Source organism: Thalassophryne amazonica, chromosome 12, assembly GCF_902500255.1.
Source record: "Thalassophryne amazonica chromosome 12, fThaAma1.1, whole genome shotgun sequence".
Lineage (NCBI taxonomy): Eukaryota > Metazoa > Chordata > Actinopteri > Batrachoidiformes > Batrachoididae > Thalassophryne > Thalassophryne amazonica.
In genome coordinates this window covers 22766541-22784881 of record NC_047114.1, presented here as the reverse complement: position 1 = coordinate 22784881, position 18341 = coordinate 22766541, and the positions used below count along the sequence as shown (strand labels likewise).

At 38.8% G+C, this 18341-nt stretch overlaps 1 protein-coding gene across 1 annotated transcript; it reads left to right on the top strand.

The window, feature by feature from the left end:
* Positions 1-806: 806 nt before the first annotated feature.
* LOC117521619 (zinc finger protein 501-like) lies at positions 807-18242 on the top strand. Its single transcript, XM_034182956.1, has 3 exons — positions 807-874; positions 10710-10814; positions 16734-18242. The coding sequence occupies exons 1-3, from the start codon at positions 862-864 to the stop codon at positions 18071-18073; spliced, it is 1458 nt and encodes a 485-aa protein (XP_034038847.1). The 5' UTR covers positions 807-861; the 3' UTR covers positions 18074-18242.
* The last annotated feature ends 99 nt before the right edge of the window (positions 18243-18341 follow it).

The window sequence follows — 18341 nt, the reverse complement described above, 5'->3', positions numbered from 1 at the left end:
TCTATTCTATTCTATTCTATTCTATTCTATTCTATTCTAAGTGTTTTTGCACTTCCCAGCCACCGTATCAGACACAAAATGTTAAGACATTGTCTTACAATATGAATTGTTTGTGAGTCAGTGATGTGAATGAATCATGAAAAATCATTAGAATCTTTATAATTATCTAATATTATGTGAAGATCACAACATATCAGTCATATTATAATATATTACTATATTTAATCTGTTTAATCAGAAAGACTTAGGTGAAGCAAACAGCACAGTACAAACTCAATACTTAAAATGCTGGATTATCAACAATTAAGTGCTGAACTTTAAGATTGGTGAGTCATTATAATTCTGTTATATTTTGTGAAGATGAATTGTATGTAAGAACACATATTTGAAGTATTCTTATTCTCTTCCAGTATTTTTTATGATTTTGCAAATTAATATTTGTATACTTTATAATTGTAATTAGTAAGTCAGTTACTAAAGTTTATTTATATAAAACCTTTCATAATAAAATCAAAAAGTGCTTTACAGTGACAATAAAGTAAAAATAGAAACAGAAATACAGTAATTAAAATAGCAGTTCTGAGATAATCCTGTGTTGTGATATGTGCTCATTTTTTTCATGCTTCATATCCAGGACGTTTACTGCCAATCTTCTGTTCTTGACCTAAGGTGATGGTTGCCACCCGCCAATCAAAGGGGTGAAGGAGGGAAGAAGAGTCTTCTGTTTCATACTCCAATCCAGCTGGTGGCGACAAAACAACGGTATGCTGGAATGTCAACTGTAATTTCACCGAAAAGAAGAGGAAGCTGCAGGTTAGCTTTTTGTTTGCTCTGTTCACAGACAGAGAGACGGTTGAAAAGATGTACGATCAAGGTGAGACTTTTTTCTTACTGAAACAATACTTGAACACCAACAATGTTAGCAGCATGTTGTGTGTTGACGTTTTATATTTTAAAGATTATTCGGTGGAAAAGAGTTAACAGAGTTTGGTTAGCGGTTAGCCTCCATTTACGTGGGCCCTAACAATCTGTTAACAATAAACTCGTGGAACTGATCAGAATTTAAGTGGGAATGTGGAGAGTGTTTCCATCCATTTAATAAAATGTGAAAATACTAGCGTCCGTTCAGAATACAGTAACGTTCGGTGCTGTTTAAGGCGATTTTAAAACAATTAAAAAAATATCGAGCGTTTCATTAGCTGTAAACAAACAGATCGAGGAGTGTTCAAAGGCTGACAAACCACTACAGGCTTTGAAATTATTCCTGAGCATAATTTTACACAATCAAGAAGACAACGAAGATGTGATGTTTGCACAACCGTGGGAGTCATGGAGCGAAATGGGGACTGATAATCACGAAATGGAGCAGAGTGAACCAGAGTGACTCCAAATAATTACTGTTAAGTGTTTAGCTTGTTTTTTGTGAGATAAGCTCAGTACATGTAGTAGAGGCAGGTGTGCCATCTGACGTTCGAGAGATGAAACTTCAATCAATGGGTCAGTCTGCTCCATTTTCTTAAGTTTTATTCCCATTTCGTTATCAGTCCCCATTTCGTCCCATTTAGCTAAAAAACAAACTTAAAATTACTTAATTTAATCATATTTTGAGTCGGTCTGCTCCATTTCACTGTTTAACCTATGTTTCGTTATTATCAGTCCCCATTTGGCTGAAAAATAATTAAATAAAAGTAATTAATTGAATCATATTTAATATTTTGAGTCAGTCTGCTCCATTTTGTTACTTTTTACCCCATTTTGTGGTTATTAGGCTCCATTTCACCCCAGTTTGTCCATTTTGTATTTTAGTATGGCCCTAACCGTGGCCGCAAATAATTTTGGTTGGCCATTCCCATAACACCAAAAAGGAGGGCATTTTTCAAAACTGAACAAAATCAGGATAAAAACTGAAAAATAACATCAAACCCATAACATAATATTACTTTGGTGTACTCACCAAAGAAGTGCATGTCTATTTTTGGCTTTTCTTGGCTGCTTCCAAGAGTTTTTTTTTGTGTGCAAGGAATTTATGGTACATGCCTGTGCACTCAAATGTGACGTTCACACAGATTTGCAACTCTGCCTTGACGCTGTCCACATCCAGGTGAATTCTCTCATTTGTCCATGCTGAGGTCATCATTAAGAAGACATGTTCTGTATGTGAGTTGCTGCATGGGATGGTGAAGATGACATTCCTCAGGTTCACAAGTGGGATATCTGCTTTGGAAAACAGCTTCAGATACCACTCTTCACTGTGTCGACCATCCATTTCTGAAGAGCTGACAATAGTTTCCACCATGCTATATTCCTCAGAGTCCATCCATATCAATGCCCTTCAGTTTGCAGGCCTGGACTGCATCACTGTGCTGTTCATAAGACACAACAGTTGTGAGGCTGAGCTTTGACACTTTGCTGTGAATGCTGTTCTCAGAGAAGTCATACCTTTCACTCATGTATTCTTTTACTCTTTCATAGAACAGAATGAAATCATCACATTTCTTTGCCAGCTCAGGACTTGGCTGTTTAAGTTTGTTGTTCATGGCAAAGCCAAAAAAATTTGTCCTTCAGCCTCCTCTCAAGTTCCCCTTTCAGTTCAGTCATCACTTTAAATACAGATGTTATGCTGAAAGATTAGGCCTCCAGTGCTTCGATGCAGTCTGTCTGAGAACACCATCAGAATGTGACTGATGGCCCAGTCACACGGCACTTAATGAAGGGCAACGAAGCCCTAACGAAACAAGAAATCTGGACTTTCGTTGACTTGAGTTGGCATTGTTTAACCTTCGCGCAGCTTCGTTCTTGCAGCTGGCACTTCATCAGGATTTTTCAACTGTTGAAAAATTTGAACGAAGGGCAACGAAAACCTCATTTTGTCCATGCTTCGTTTTGCTGTCGTTCTTGACATTTTTTTAATCGTTTGTATGTATAGTTTTTGTAACGTTATTGTTTAGTTTGACTTCGCTCGACCCGCTGAATGTTTTCACACCATGCAGAAGCCAGTTTGTGAGCACTGAGGCTACTGCTGCGTTCATGTACCATCAGAAATTACAGGGCAAACTCAGCCTGTTTGCTTGGATGTTTTTATCTGGATGTCTTTTATCTGGGTAGCTTCAATGGGCTCACGCACCTTATATAGGCCAGAAATAATCTTTTGTGTGGATACAAGTAATTATTTTGCCACAAGCAACTGCTGAATTTGAAACAACAAAAAAGCTGTGTAATTTCCGACGGTCCGAAGGTAGGGGAGGTGATGGTCTAGTGGTTAAGGTGTTGGGCTTGAGTCCAGAAGATCATGGGTTCAAATCCCCACCTGACTAAGGGCCTTTGGGCAAGGCCTTTCCCGGTGTGTAGTGAGCGCCTTGTGTGGCAGCACCCTGACATCGGGGTGAATGTGAGGCATAATTGTAAAGCGCTTTGAGCGTCTGACGCAGATGGAAAAGTGCTATATGAATGTACTCCATTTACTTGAATGCAGCAGCAGCTGCTTCTTATTTTTTATTAAATATAACAATATGAGTGTAGGAATGACAACCCAGCCCTTCTGTACATGTGGCAACAGGTAGATAATTCAAAAGATTATATAAAGAGCTGTTCTGGAAGTCAGAATTCACATTGTGGATCAGCTGCAGCTGGTTGAAATAACCGCACATGTGAGTCAATGCGCGGCGTTCACATGGATTGATCAATTTACTGCTCTGATATATTCAATCATCTTTACACTTACACGTATATTTATTCCCCTTTTTGACAGTTTTCTGTTATAAATCAATATATATGGCTTAGAACATAATACAGTGATACAGCAGTGACCACGGCACACCAGAGGGTTGTTTTTTTGTTTGCTTGTTTTTTTGTAATTGGAGCAAGATGTAGCACACAGCGTGTCATCAGACAGTGAGGATTCTGATGATGGAGATGATCCCTCTTTTGTACTGGACCAGGAATCAAAGCAGGTGGGTCCACCGACGTGCACACAGATCTCCACAGCTTCTGTTTGCAGCTTCTCCGGGACTCAGGCGATATGAGCTGCGTCTCAGGGCCGAGTGCTGGAAATCAGAGATGCAGACACACACTGCTCCAGCTGTGGCTCCAGGCGCATTTAGTTTAAAGCGTTGAGGTAGCTTCAGTTTTGTTAAGTTTCTCTTTCGTCCCTTTTGTGCTCTTGCTTCACAGGCTGATCGGTGATAAAGCTCTTTCGTCCACCTTTTCTCAATGAATTGTGACTTTTTTTAGTTTTTCCCTTCGTTCAGGAATCGCCATGTGACTGGGCCACGAGGAAGAGGATGAACATTTCGGATACTTCAGTGCCATCCTCTGCAAATCACTTCCACAAAATCTTGGGGCATTCTTTCTCACCAAGGCTCTGAAAATAGCTTGTCAGGGGCTTCCAGTACTTCAGCATTCAGTCAATAGATGACAGGAGAGACAACCACCTTGTGATGACGTGCCACAACAAGTTGCACTCATTCACCTGCACAAACCCACAAAATTTCCTCAGCTGTGCTGTTCTGCAGGCTAAGATGCTGAAATGACTATACACCTTTAACACAACATTTTCAATGTCCAGATCCAACCACATATCTTGTGGCATTGTGCAGAATGTGTGCTAAACAGTTTGCAGCAAGCACATCATTTTGAGCTAGTTTTAGTTTCTGATAAACACTTGTTTTTCGTAGCTAAAGCTGGCATTGTTTGCTGCATATGCTGACATTTTTGCACATCTAAACCAGGCGTCTCAAGTTTTGCCAGCAGCTGATTGGTTATAGCTTTCGATGTCTCGTCACTGTCACTGTAAAAATCTAGCAGTGCATGCTGCTCCTCAATGTGAAAATATCTCGATACTGTAGGAAAACACCTGAACGTACCTTTGTTTGATGCATCAGTTACCAGTGAATAATGCAGTTTTTTCCTCCACCAGCTAAGTTGGGCGGAGGTTAAGCTTTTGCCCCGGTTTGTTTGTGAACAGTCTGGAGCTCACAATTTTCCATATATAATTATGGAATTTCTGCTGAAGAGTCATATCGTGATAGGCAAGGTCAAAGTCAGGGAAAACTGGGAAATCCCTATCTTTTACACTGAACAAATTTTCAACAATTCATAACTTCTGTCCAAAAAGATCAAAATTCTTTTATATATTAGTGTTATGGAGGATGGTATCCTTTATTGACTGACAATATTTGATCTGGATCTGGTCCAGATTACAGATTTTGTGGCCATTTAAATTTAACATTGAAAACCCCATTTAATGTATGTTTTACATTTTATCTTAATCAAACGTGCCCCAATCACTGTCATATTTGGAAGTGAGGTGTAGACTGGCACTCACTATCGCCTGACAGAGTTTAATCTGGATTATGGAGGACTTTTGAATTTAATATTGAAAAGGTGTACATTTTGCATTATATCTCAATCAAAAGTGTCTAAGTCACTCTCATTTTTCTGTTATGAATTTACCTGTTCCACCAAAATCGGATGGAGTTTCCAATATATTTATTTATTTGTTTGTTTATTTGACAGGGACAGTTAGGCCTTTGTGGTATATCTGATTTAGCCATTACACAGTATAATTTTGGCCAACAGTAGAGATTTGGACTCCACGGACTAATCACGATTAGGGATGGGTATTGATAAGATTTTATTTATCAATACCATTATCAATTCCGCTTATCGATCAGATTCCTCATCGATTCCCTTATTGATACCTCTTGTGAATTTTCTGTGTACTAAAAGTAGGCTTAACAGGTTTTCTATGTCAACATTTTATTGAGTCTTAAAGTAAATAAGTATGAAATTGGTCACTGGATTCTTAAACTCTGGACATAAATAGAAATAAACAAAATCTGTAGTTTTTGTCAAAAGCATTTCCTTTCAGACATTATTGGCATTAATCTCACACCATACCTCTGAGCTGAGCTCTTGCAGCTGGCTGTGCTACATGTCAGCATCAATTTAATTCATAAAGAACGCAGGACGTCTCATTTTGGGAGGAAAAAAAAAATCATTTTAGTCGTTTGTAGTTTCTTGCCTGTATTGCAACGTTTGGAAAGAGGTTTCAATTCAATTTCAATTTATTTTAGACCAGACTCAACGGGGTGACCCTCTGCTTGGACCATGCTACAGACATAAATTACAGAACAGTTCACAAAAGGAATATACAGGAAATACTGTTAGTGCACAGGACAGGATGGCACAAATACAACTCCCATCTCTGGATGGAGCTGCACCTTAAACAGAGAGAAAAAAGAATCAGGCACCAGAAAGACAAGAAATACCGTATAATTTGCCAGTATCAACAAGAAAAACAGAAGAAATACTAAGGTGATTGTCGGCCACTAGCCCTAAGCTTCACTAAAAGACCCAGAATTTAGGTAAAGTTGAGGCCACGGCACTCGCCGTTTACTAATAAAATGAATTAAAAGCGTAAAACAAAACTATCAGTATGCTAGCCATACTGAGGTGTCATTTTATTTAAAGCTGCGATTCACTTTGAAGTTATTCAACTCCAACATGACTCAGCAGAGAGCCACGGAGTGTTTGGAGCTGTGCCAAGGGAACGGAGGACTGTTCTCGTTTCTTGACTGCAACAAGACAAGAGTCCCAGTTAGTGACTTTAATATGCGCAAAAGTGACTCACGATTGACATTGTTAAATGGCTTTGAGAGGGGTTAAGAAGCGGACTTGTCACTTCTGAAAAGCAGCGAAGCAATGAACCAACGAAGCAGTGGATTGGAGCACTGCTTCATTGTTTCAAGCTTCAAAGCACAGCCGTTACAGATGCGGTTCATTACAGATCCACTGCAGGGTCTGCAATCAACATCAAGAAATTATAATTTTCCCAATAAAACACCTTCAAAAACAGCGGCAGCTCTGAAGGACCGATAAGGGAATCGTTAAGCAAAAAGGCTATTGATGTCGGTGGATCAAATCATTTCTTAATGATTCTCAAAATGAACCAGTTCATGATACCCATCCCTCGCGCTTCCAGGAGGCGCGTGCCTCACAGTTTGAACACCACTGGTTTAAGGTATTGTCACATTGTGTTTTAGCTATTGTTACAAGAAGTGATGGATTTGAAGTTTTAGTCTGAGCATTCGCTTTTTGGGTGTAAGCATTTGGTAAAAACTGTAACAGCAAGCTGTCTCAGCATGTTTTTGTGATCGTTTGGCTTACACGCTGTGGAGGGGGGGCATTAGGTGCTGCATTCAAATCTTATAATAGAAGTGAAAACCTGGTTTATTCTGGCATTCTGTTTGCTAAAATGTTAGTCCCATTTGGCACAGGTTGTGTGTTTTTTTTTTTTTTTTTTTTTTTTTTTTTTTTTTTAATTTGTGCTTTTTTTTAACATTTCAGTTGAGAATGTTGAGGCATTTACAGCAAAAATGCATCAGACATGCTTTGGCTGCATTCACATAATGGTGATATTGTGATCATATCTGACCCATAGAAAATGGACCAGCTGTTCTTTTTGAACAGTGCCTTACTGTATGTGGTAGCACACGGCTGACAGTCAAATGAGACCATCACATCAGAAGATGTTGGGTCTTAAAAGTTACTGGGAGGTTGCAGTGGTTACCTCCACCAGTAGCATTGGGTCTTTCAGGTTTGGGAACAAATGTAATGGGCACAACAGCAATTCAAACAAACAATCCAAACAATATCAGCAGTATTGAATTATTGGTATTTTTAAGTACTTACACACCAGCAATTCTGTTGAATTCCAATCAAATCAGTCAGGTCCTTCGGGGTCGCCACAGCAGATCCAAGGGGTGGAGCTGCATGTTGAATTGGCTTTTCCTAATGCAACTCCACATGACATGGAGAAATGTGGCAGGAAGTTGGGTTTGAACTGGGAACCTTTCACCCTGAAATCTAGCGCACTAACCACTTAAGCCACCACTCGTGCCCTATTAGGTATTCCAATGTAACTGTTAAATATAACGCAATGCTAAAATACCCTCGCCCATATGAGCTTTGTGTTCTTTATAATTTGCAGTTGTTTAAGTAATTATTAGGTTGGCTGTAATTATTGGTTGGTTGTCACCCCTGCCATTCAAAAGGCTAAACTGAACATATTGAACGCTAATGTCTGCGAAATGTCTTTTAAAAGCCAGTTTTTAGGTTTCTATTAGAGCAGGGGTGGCCAGGTTCGGTCCTCAAGAGCCACATTCCTGACACTCTTAGTTGTCTCCCTGCTCCAACACACCTGAATCCAAAGGCTCATTAGCAGACTTTTAATGAGCCTTTCATTGGATCTATCGATAGATAGATCGATAGATAGATAGATAGATAGATCGATCTCTGATTGACGTGTTTAACTTGGGGAGAAATTCACTTATTTGGGGAGTGACATTCATGTCTCTGGGTCCTTGGCCATTGAAAAGCACTTATGAGGTTGCTAATAATAATTAATAATAATACATTTATTTATAAAACACTTTAAATGAAGACAGTCAACAAAGTGCTGAACATAACTCCAGACATCCACAAGTAAAACCAAAAAATTCAAATGTACAGTCAGCAAAATAATTAAAACAAGGAAAAACTAACAGGATTAGATATAAAATAAGAGATTTCAGACTAGTCTTAAAACACTCAATGGAAGTTGCCTTTGTGGCATTGGAGCTGAGCTGCCCCAGGTGGGCTGTGTGATGCTGTTCTGGCATTGCAAACAGTTTTTCATTCTATCTGGAAGAGAGACATCATCCCTACAGTTTGGAAGAAAGGGCTTCTTTTCCCAATCTGGAAAGGAAAGGGTGATGATATGGATTGCAACAACTATAGGGGTATTACACTACTCTGTGCCAGGGAAAGTGCTTGCAAGGATCATTCCTAATAGGATTCGCTTTCAGCTAAATGCTGAAACTTGCTCAATGACCAGAACAGTCTGGCTTCACACTCAAGAAGTCAGCTGTTGATATTTTAGCCCTGTGGGTACTCCTATAATGCAAGTGTGAGTATCGGCAGTGCTTGTTTGCACCCTGTGTTGATTTTTGCAAAGCGTTTGATTCAGTTTATCGGCCGCTCTCTGGAACAGCCTGAGAATTTGTGGAATTCCCAAGAAGCAACTGGACATCATAGCCAGTATACTGCATACACTGATACTGCGAGTGCTGTTCTGAGTGGAGGCAGAGACTGAGTTTTTCCCAGTGAAAACTGCCATTTTTCAGGAGTGTGTTTTGGCGCCTACGCTGTTCAGTGTTTGCATGGACTGGGTATTGAGAAGAATTGTGGAAACCAGTGACTTAGGTGCTTTTGTTGGCAAGGAAAGGTTTACTGACCATGACTTTACAAATGATGCTGTGATCTTTGTGGAATCAATGCATACTCTGATTGCAGCACTTGAGAAGCTGAGTGAGGAATCAAAGTGTCTGGGTTTGAGATTGTCCTGGATCAAGGCTAAGATTTGGGCTTTTCCGGACTTCTTGGACCATCCATCAGAATTGTATCTGTTTATGGTGAAAGAGTTGAACTCCTAGAGACATTCACTTGTCTCTGCAGTGACGTACATCTCTCCGGGTCCTCAGCCTTTGAGATCAAGGGACGTCTGGGAAGAGCTTGTGGAGTCATGAGGTCACTGGACAGAGGTGTTTGGTGACGCCGATATCTTTCTAGGCCAATGAAAGTCAAAGTATGTAGGGTCCTGGTGATGCCTGTCTTTCTGAATGATTATGAGATTTGGGCACTAACTAGTGACCTAAGCCGATGACTGGATGTCTTTGAAGGATCCTTGGATTCTGCTGGAATAACTTTGCATCAAAAGAGCAGATATTAAGAGAGACTAGGATGAGTATCACTTGCAGTGTGAGGGAGCGTAGGCTATGGCATTTTGGCCATGTGCCCCATTTCTCTGTGCATGATCCAGTATGCAGGTGCCTGAGTGTTGAGGGCCCCAGTAGCTGGAGAAGGTCAAGAGAACGCTTACATTTAGTCTGGCTGTGGCAGATAGATGGTTATTTTAGAGATGTGGGAATGGATCGGGATGTCTGCCTGAGTGCCTGTCATCCAGACCCAAGTTGGCTCCTTGGTGTTGTGGATGTGGCAAAGAGCAGCATCACCTCATGCCCCCAGACTTCACTTGAAGTTGTCTTTCTAATAAACAGGCAGGCTGTTCTACAATGTAGGAACATGGCAGTAAAATGCTCTGAAGCCTGCTGACTTCTTTATAACCCTTGGGACACAGCGCAAGTCTACATCCAGTGGTCACAGTGCATGAGGACCCATATGTTCAGCAAGATATGTGGGGGCATTGAACTTTATATGTCTGCAACAAAACCATAACATCTGCCTTTACAATCACAGGGAGCCAATGGTGACCAAACAAAACATAAATTGCTCGTTCACACTGTCTGCTATAAAGCAGAAGGCAAAGTAAATATAACAATCATTGCATTTTTATTTGTATTTTTCATACCGTCCCAAGTTTTTCATGATTTGAGGTTGTATTTTTACTGTTGATTTGATGATTTGCTCAGTATAGAACTGAACCTACCAACAGTGTTACTGTTAAAGACAAACTTAGTGGTAAATCAGATTAGACAGTTTTACTGATTTAATTCTGTGCAGTTAAATCTGTTCACCTAAAACCAGACTTCTATTTGGACCAGAAACTCTCCAGTCAGAAATGTTTTATTTTCAAAATTACTTGCAGTGATTTACAGATGTGTTCCAGAGATTTTCTTATTGCTGTTTTTTCCCCCTCTCTCTCTTTACAGGTTTTCCAGAGTCAAAAGCTGACATTTTGTCTGAAGAGAACAAACCAGAAAAAACAGTTCTCAGCTCACTCAGATCAGCTTTGGAAACCAGTCTTCTGAACCCTGGTTAGTTAACTCTTTGAACATTATACTTGTATGTGACTATGGAGTGGTCTTTTGTTTATTCTGGTGCATTGTACACTAAAAATGATAGATGTGTAAAGCACTGAACTGGACCCAATGTCAATTTGAATGTGACATAATGTTGAACCCTAATTGTATGCCGAGTTTCACTTTGATATGCAGATAATTTGTTGACGTCATACACATTTTCTAAGAAACATCCCCCTGATGGCCACAATTGGAATTGAAATACCAGTAGTATATGTGGAACTCCTCACGCTTTTCATCACAGTGTGTGTGAAGCTTGATTGAGAGGAAAGAACTCTGACTGTCCACAGCCCCTAGTTCCACTCTCCTTGACAACTGTATGGGGATGATTTTTTTTTTTAAAGTTGAAGATGCTTAGTTTAAGCCATAAACATATTAATAATTAGGGGCATGGCTGCTTTCAGTGACCATTTGTGTGTTGTCACTAGTGGAGACTCAGAGCACTGATTACTCAAAGATTCTGTTATTTTAAGCATTTTGTTACAAATTTCCATAATAATACGGCCAGTTGTGTGGTTAATTCTCCTTACGGATCATCACAGACATCTGTATGGCAGTACTTGCATTGAATAAAATAACTGTGTGATTTAGTTTCGGATGCTGACAGCATTAGCACGTTTAGCTGTTATGAGTAGGGTTGGGCATCGAGAACTGGTTCTTTTCGGGTATCGTTAAGAAATGATTCCATCCACCAATATCAATAGTCTTTTTGCTTAATGATTCCCTTATTGATCCTTCAGAGCAGCCATTGTTTTTGAGGGCAGCAGCTCTGTAATCAACCGCTTCTGCAGCGCGATTTCACTTTGAAGCGTGAACCAATGAAGCAATGCTTTGATCTGCTGGCTTGTTGGTTCTTTGTTTTATTTCGCTTTATCTTAATTTCCCCCCGCTAAAACTCTAAACAGCATATGTCTGTGAGTAATATTTACCTTTTTATGTTAAACCGACCTGTTATGGTCTTCTGAAACAGTTGATAGATGTATTTTATAACTTAAAAACAGGACCGATGCTGATGCGATAGCATGTCTATGGCATTTTCAATGTTAAAGTTAGCATTAGCTGTTCACATCTCAGCACGTTTGTGTGCATTTGTTGTCTGTATAATAAATAATGGTTACAAATAATAACCATTAGGTTATTTGTTGTCGTAATAGTCAAATGTATTAAAAATTGTATTCTTTTAATTTATTTTTATTTATATATTAATCATAATAATAACACCACCACCAATAATAGTAATAGTAACTCTTCAGAAGCGGCAGGTCCGCTTCTTAACCCCTCTCAAAGCCATTAAAATATTTCAATTGTGAGTCACTTTTGTGTGGATTAAAGTCACTAACTGGGACTCTTGTCTTGTTGCAGTCAAGAAACGACAATCGTTCTCCGTTCCGTTGGCACAGCTCCAAACGCTTCGCGGGCTTTCTGCCGAGACAGTCTGGTCAAAATTAATAACTTCAAAACGAATTGCTGCTTTAAATAAAATGACACCTCTTTCCAAATGCTGTAATACAGACAATAAACTACTATTGACTAAAACGTTTTTTTCCTCCCAAAATGAGACGTCCTGCACTCTAAGAAATAAAATGTAGAATTTAACTGATAAAGTTAAGGTAACTTTTTCCGCATAACTTTGTCAATTAAGTGCAAAAGAGTATTGGGATTTAAGTAATAATGTTTTATTTGATTTAATTAATTTCAGCTACAATGTTGTTTTGCACTTAATTGACAATGTTATGTGGAAAAAGTTACCTTAAATTTCTCAACTAAATTCAACGTCATATGCGTAAGAGTTTGTTTCATTTTCTTTATGAATTACATCCTGACGATGTGCAGCACAGCCAGCTGCAAGAGCTCAGCTCAGACATATGGAAAGACTTTCATGCCAATAATGTCTGAAAGGAAATGCTTTTGACAAAAATTACAGATTTTGTTTATTTCTATTTATGTTCAGAGATCAAGGATCCACCATGTAGTGTTTATTTAGGTCCAGAGTTTAAGGATTCAGTGACCAATTTCATATTTTTTTACTTCGACTCAATAAAATGTTGTTGACATAGAAAACTTGTAAAACCTACTTTTAGTACACAGAAAATTCACAAGCAGTATCGATAAGGGAATCAATAAGGACTCGGCTCGATAAGCGGAATCGATAATGGTATCTATTGATAAAATCTTATTAATACCCATCCCTAGTTATATGATGTTGGATCCAGATTTGTGATTATGATTGTGATGTGATTAATTGTGCACCCCTTGTGGAAAACCAGCCGAATATGACTTTATAAAGAAGCAGAGCTCCATGAAGGACAAATTGGTCCAGAAAAGGGGGGGAAACAAAAAAAAAAAAAAACAACCAGGAACCATAGACTGCAGGCAGAAAGAAAGTCCCGTCTTGTTCTCCACGTCGCGCCCTTTACTATTCCGGTGTTAAATTGCATTACAGCACCCACCAATGTGACTGAGAACTTCGTAAGGGCCACGCACACATCATCATTGCATGGCCACAGAGTTATGGAGTTGTACAACCCCTGGCAAAAATTATGGAATCACCGGCCTCTGAGGATGTTCATTCAGTTGTTTAATTTTGTAGAAAAAAAGCAGATCACAGACATGACACAAAACTAAAGTCATTTCAAATGGCAACTTTCTGGCTTTAAGAAACACTATAAGAAATCAAGAAAAAAAATTGTGGCAGTCAGTAGCGGTTACTTTTTTAGACCAAGCAGAGGGAAAAAAAATATGGAATCACTCAATTCTGAGGAAAAAATTATGGAATCATGAAAAACAAAAGAACGCTCCAAAACATCACTAGTATTTTGTTGCACCACCTCTGGCTTTTATAACAGCTTGCAGTCTCTAAGGCATGGACTTAATGAAAGCAGTACTCTTCATCAATCTGGCTCCAACTTTCTCTGATTGCTGTTGCCAGATCAGCTTTACAGGTTGGAGCCTTGTCATGGACCATTTTCTTCAACTTCCACCAAAGATTTTCAATTGGATTAAGATCCGGACTATTTGCAGGCCATGACATTGACCCTATGTGTCTTTTTGCAAGGAATGTTTTCAAAGTTTTTGCTCTATGGCAAGATGCATTATCATCAAAAATGATTTCATCATCCCCAAACATCCTTTCAATTGATGGGATAAGAAAAGTGTCCAAAATATCAACATAAACTTGTGCATTTATTGATGATGTAATGACAGCCATCTCCCCAGTGCCTTTACCTGACATGCAGCCTCATATCATCAATGACTGTGGAAATTTACTTGTTCTCTTCATGCAGTCATCTTTATAAATCTCATTGGAACGGCACCAAACAAAAGTTCCAGCATCATCACCTTGCCCAGTGCAGATTCGAGATTCATCACTGAATATGACTTTCTTCCAGTCATCCACAGTCCACAATTGCTTTTCCTTAGCTCATTGTAACCTTGTTTTTTTTCTGTTTAGGTGTTAGTGATGCCTTTCATTTAGCTTTTCTGTATGTAAATCCCATTTCCTTTCGGCGGTTTCTTACAGTTCGGTCACAGACGTTGACTCCAGTTTCCTCCCATTCGTTCCTCATTTGTTTTGTTGTGCATTTTCGATTTTTGAGACATATTGCTTTAAGTTTTCTGTCTTGACGCTTTGATGTCTTCCTTGGTCTTCCAGTATGTTTGCCTTTAACAACCTTCCCATGTTGTTTGTATTTGGTCCAGAGTTTAGACACAGCTGACTGTGAACAACCAACATCTTTTACAACATTGCGTGATGATTTACCCTTTTTTAAGAGTTTGATAATCCTCTCCTTTGTTTCAATTGACATCTCTCGTGTTGGAGCCATGATTCATGTCAGTCCACTTGGTGCAACAACTCTCCAAGGTGTGATCACTCCTTTTTAGATGCAGACTAATGAGCAGATCTGATTTGATGCAGGTGTTAGTTTTGGGGATGAAAATTTACAGGGTGATTCCATAATTTATTCCTCAGAATTGAGTGATTCCATATTTTTTTTCCCTCTGCTTGGTCTAAAAAAGTAACCGTTACTGACTGCCACAATTATTTTTCCTGATTTCTTATAGTGTTTCTTAAAGCCAGAAAGTTGCCATTTGAAATGACTTTAGTTTTGTGTCATGTCTGTGATCTGCTTTTTTTCTACAAAATTAAACAACTGAATGAACATCCTCCAAGGCCGGTGATTCCATAATTATTGCTAGGGGTTGTAGAAGCATAAATCAGGTGTTGGGATTTTAAGCTACCACTCTGCAGCGAAAAAGAGTGACTTGACTAAATGTAGTCCTTGTTAATGCAGGTAAAAACTGGGATTAGTGCAGCATTTTATTTTAATTTGTATTTTACATGTCTGAAGTTTTTCTTATTTAGTATTGTATATGTTGCATTTCTGAAATTACAGAACTACTCTCAAGAAAAGTGTTTCCATTTTATTGTTTATTTTTTTAAGTTGTTAGAACAAATTAAAATGGCAAACTTATTAAAAAGGAGAAAAAATACACTGCAGACATACTTTGTAATAAATCAAACAAAACAATGCAGGCTTATTTGACTCCCCATATTTTTTGAAAATAAATAACAAAATAATAGGTAAGTCACTTTGAAATAACATAGTTGCAGCCTTATAGTCTAAATATGTCACTCCACACTAAAATTCTTCTTCTTTGCTCTATCTTACGTGCACTGAAGCTTGTTCAGCAGAATGTATTATTTGAAAAACAAAGTTCTGTCCTTTGTGTGTGATTGGTTGGCTGCAAGGGCATTACAGGTATGTTACAGTGTCACTCTGTTGGGGAAAAAAAAAATCTATATATTAAAAGCAAAGTGGCCTCCGTGTATACATGTGTGGGTGTAACTGCAATTACGGAGAAACTGGGGAGAGCCGGCATTTGCCGTTTGATATGCTTATGCATTTTGGGTCAAGGATGAAGGCCACGAAAATGGACAGTTGATAGAACTAATATTTTTGTAGAAATTATGGATATTAGGGAACAACCGTGAACAGTAGGTGTTGATGTCATTACTCAGTCCCTGGTAAGCACACAAGCTCTGAACAAAGGAAATATCTCACCCTTGCCAGCTGTAAAACATGACATCAACTTAAATGTGCCAAATATTAAATAAATTCACAAAACTTTCTCATTTTAATGTCCTGCACGTTCAGTTAAAATCTTTATAAAAACTTTGTATAATTTATTACCATCCTTGAAAAATGTCAGCTACCTATTTTAGAAACGATACCCAATCTAGAGCCCGTGGATCCCTACAGGCAATGCGCTAGTAAATAAATAAGATTCAGTCACAGAGTCAGGGAGCTCCCACGGAAGGGTTAAAGAGCTGCAGGTTGGTGATACCTCGGGTAAGACATCCCTGCTGCAATATTCATGCTGAGTGAAATCCTTATCTTATTTAATGCTGTATGCTAACCACGTTAGCACTTTGAGCAGCAATCTGTAGCTTGCTCCATTAAGTCCTATTAAGGCATGATTACTAAGGAAATAAGTGGCCCATAACTTATGAGAACCACCAAACAGTCCCCAAAAATATGATTTAATAAACTTCTGAACTGAGGTTAGGCTGTTTAGTTTAGCTGGTTTGGACTTTAATATAGCGGTCTGTTCAGGCTTCTTTCATCACACACGGTGACACACACTCCACATCTCTGTCCATATATAGGTTCGTCGTGACATAGACAACATGGTGACGCCCCGATATGGGCTTCATATTGGCTCTTCTGGGTCTCTATAGAAAACCTATGGGTGATGTCGCACGGGGTTTGTCCACTGAGTATATAGACACTCTGGTCACAGTCAGCATTCTGCTGCTTTACCTTTTCTTGCGATTAATGTTGTTCTTCATATTATTAATTTATTTCTTCACAGCTATGATGCAGCTGTTGGTGAGTAAAGAAGAAAAGTTAATTACACACATTAAGGAAGAACAAGAGGAACTCGGGACAAATCAGGAGGGACGGCAACTTCAGCAACTGGAGGACTCTGATGTCACAAAGTTACCATACACTGCTGTCCCTTTGAAAAGTGAAAATGAAGAAAAACCGCTGTTATTACAGGATCATCAAAGTGAAACTAAAGAGAACACAGAGGCAGAATCTCTACCCAGCAGCTCAACTGCACACAAAAAACAAACTGCACAAGCTGATGGAGAGAACTATGATGGACCACAGCCAGGCAGTGACTTGAGTTCATATAGTTGCTTACAACCTGATGCTACTGTTTGCAGTCCAGATAGTTCTAAAATTGAGACTGACAATAATTGTGAGGGGAAGCACTTTAGGGAACTTTGTTCAGGATTTAACCACATGCCAAACAGTGATGCCACTGTTTGTGAGAGCAGTTGTAATATTGCTAAGAATCAGTTTAATTGTTCTAAATGTGGAGAAGCATTTGATCACATGATCTTTTCAAAGCATCGCAAGAAAAGTCAAGGTAGTGTGAAACTCTTGAACTGTCCTAACTGTGGTAAAAGTTGCACAGAAAAGGCCAATCTGGACAAAGGCGTGACAAGTCAAAGAGAAGAGAAAATGTTTGGCTGCTCTGAATGTGGTAAGCAGTTTCTCTATAAAAGTGTTCGGGACACACACTCGAGAATTCATACAGGGGAAAAACCATTTGCCTGTTCTGAGTGTGGTAAAAGATTTAGATTTAAAGGTGATCTAAATACACACAAGAGAATTCATACAGGGGAAAAACCATTTGCTTGTTCTGAGTGTGGTAAAAGATTTCAATATAAAAATGTTCTGGAAGCACACAAAAGAATTCATACAGGAGAAAAACCATTTGCCTGTTTTGAGTGCAGTAAAAGATTTCAATATAAAAGCGTTCTGGACGCACACAAAAGAATTCATACAGAGGAAAAACCATTTGCCTGTTCTGAGTGTGGTAAAAGATGTCGACATAAAGGCGATCTGACCACACACATGAGAATTCATACTGGTTTTGAGCCATTTGGCTGTTGTGAGTGTGGTAAAAGATTTAGACATAAATGTAATCTGAACAAGCACATGACAGTTCATACGGGCGAGAAACCATTTAGCTGTTCGGAGTGTGATAAAAGATATCGATATAAATGTAATTTGAATACGCACATGACAAGTCATGCAGGGGAGAAACCATTTGGCTGTTTAGAGTGTGAGAAAAGATTTCGACGTAAAAGTGATCTGAACAAACACGTGAGAATTCATGCACAAGTTCAAGCCATTTAGCAGCGTTGTGTGTAAGAGATAAAATTTTATCCAATACTTGAGAATTCATGCAGCAAAGAAACCATGTAGCTCTTTGACTTCCAGATACTGCTGACATCAGTGCTCACCTTGATCTACAGTGCCCTCCAAAAGTATTGGAACACTTGGTATTTCACACATTTTAATTTATTTATGCCATTTCAGATACAAAATATACAAAAAATAAAAAAATCTAAAATGATCTTCCTTAAACTCAAAGCAAATCTCTACAACTTGGTAGAAATTAATT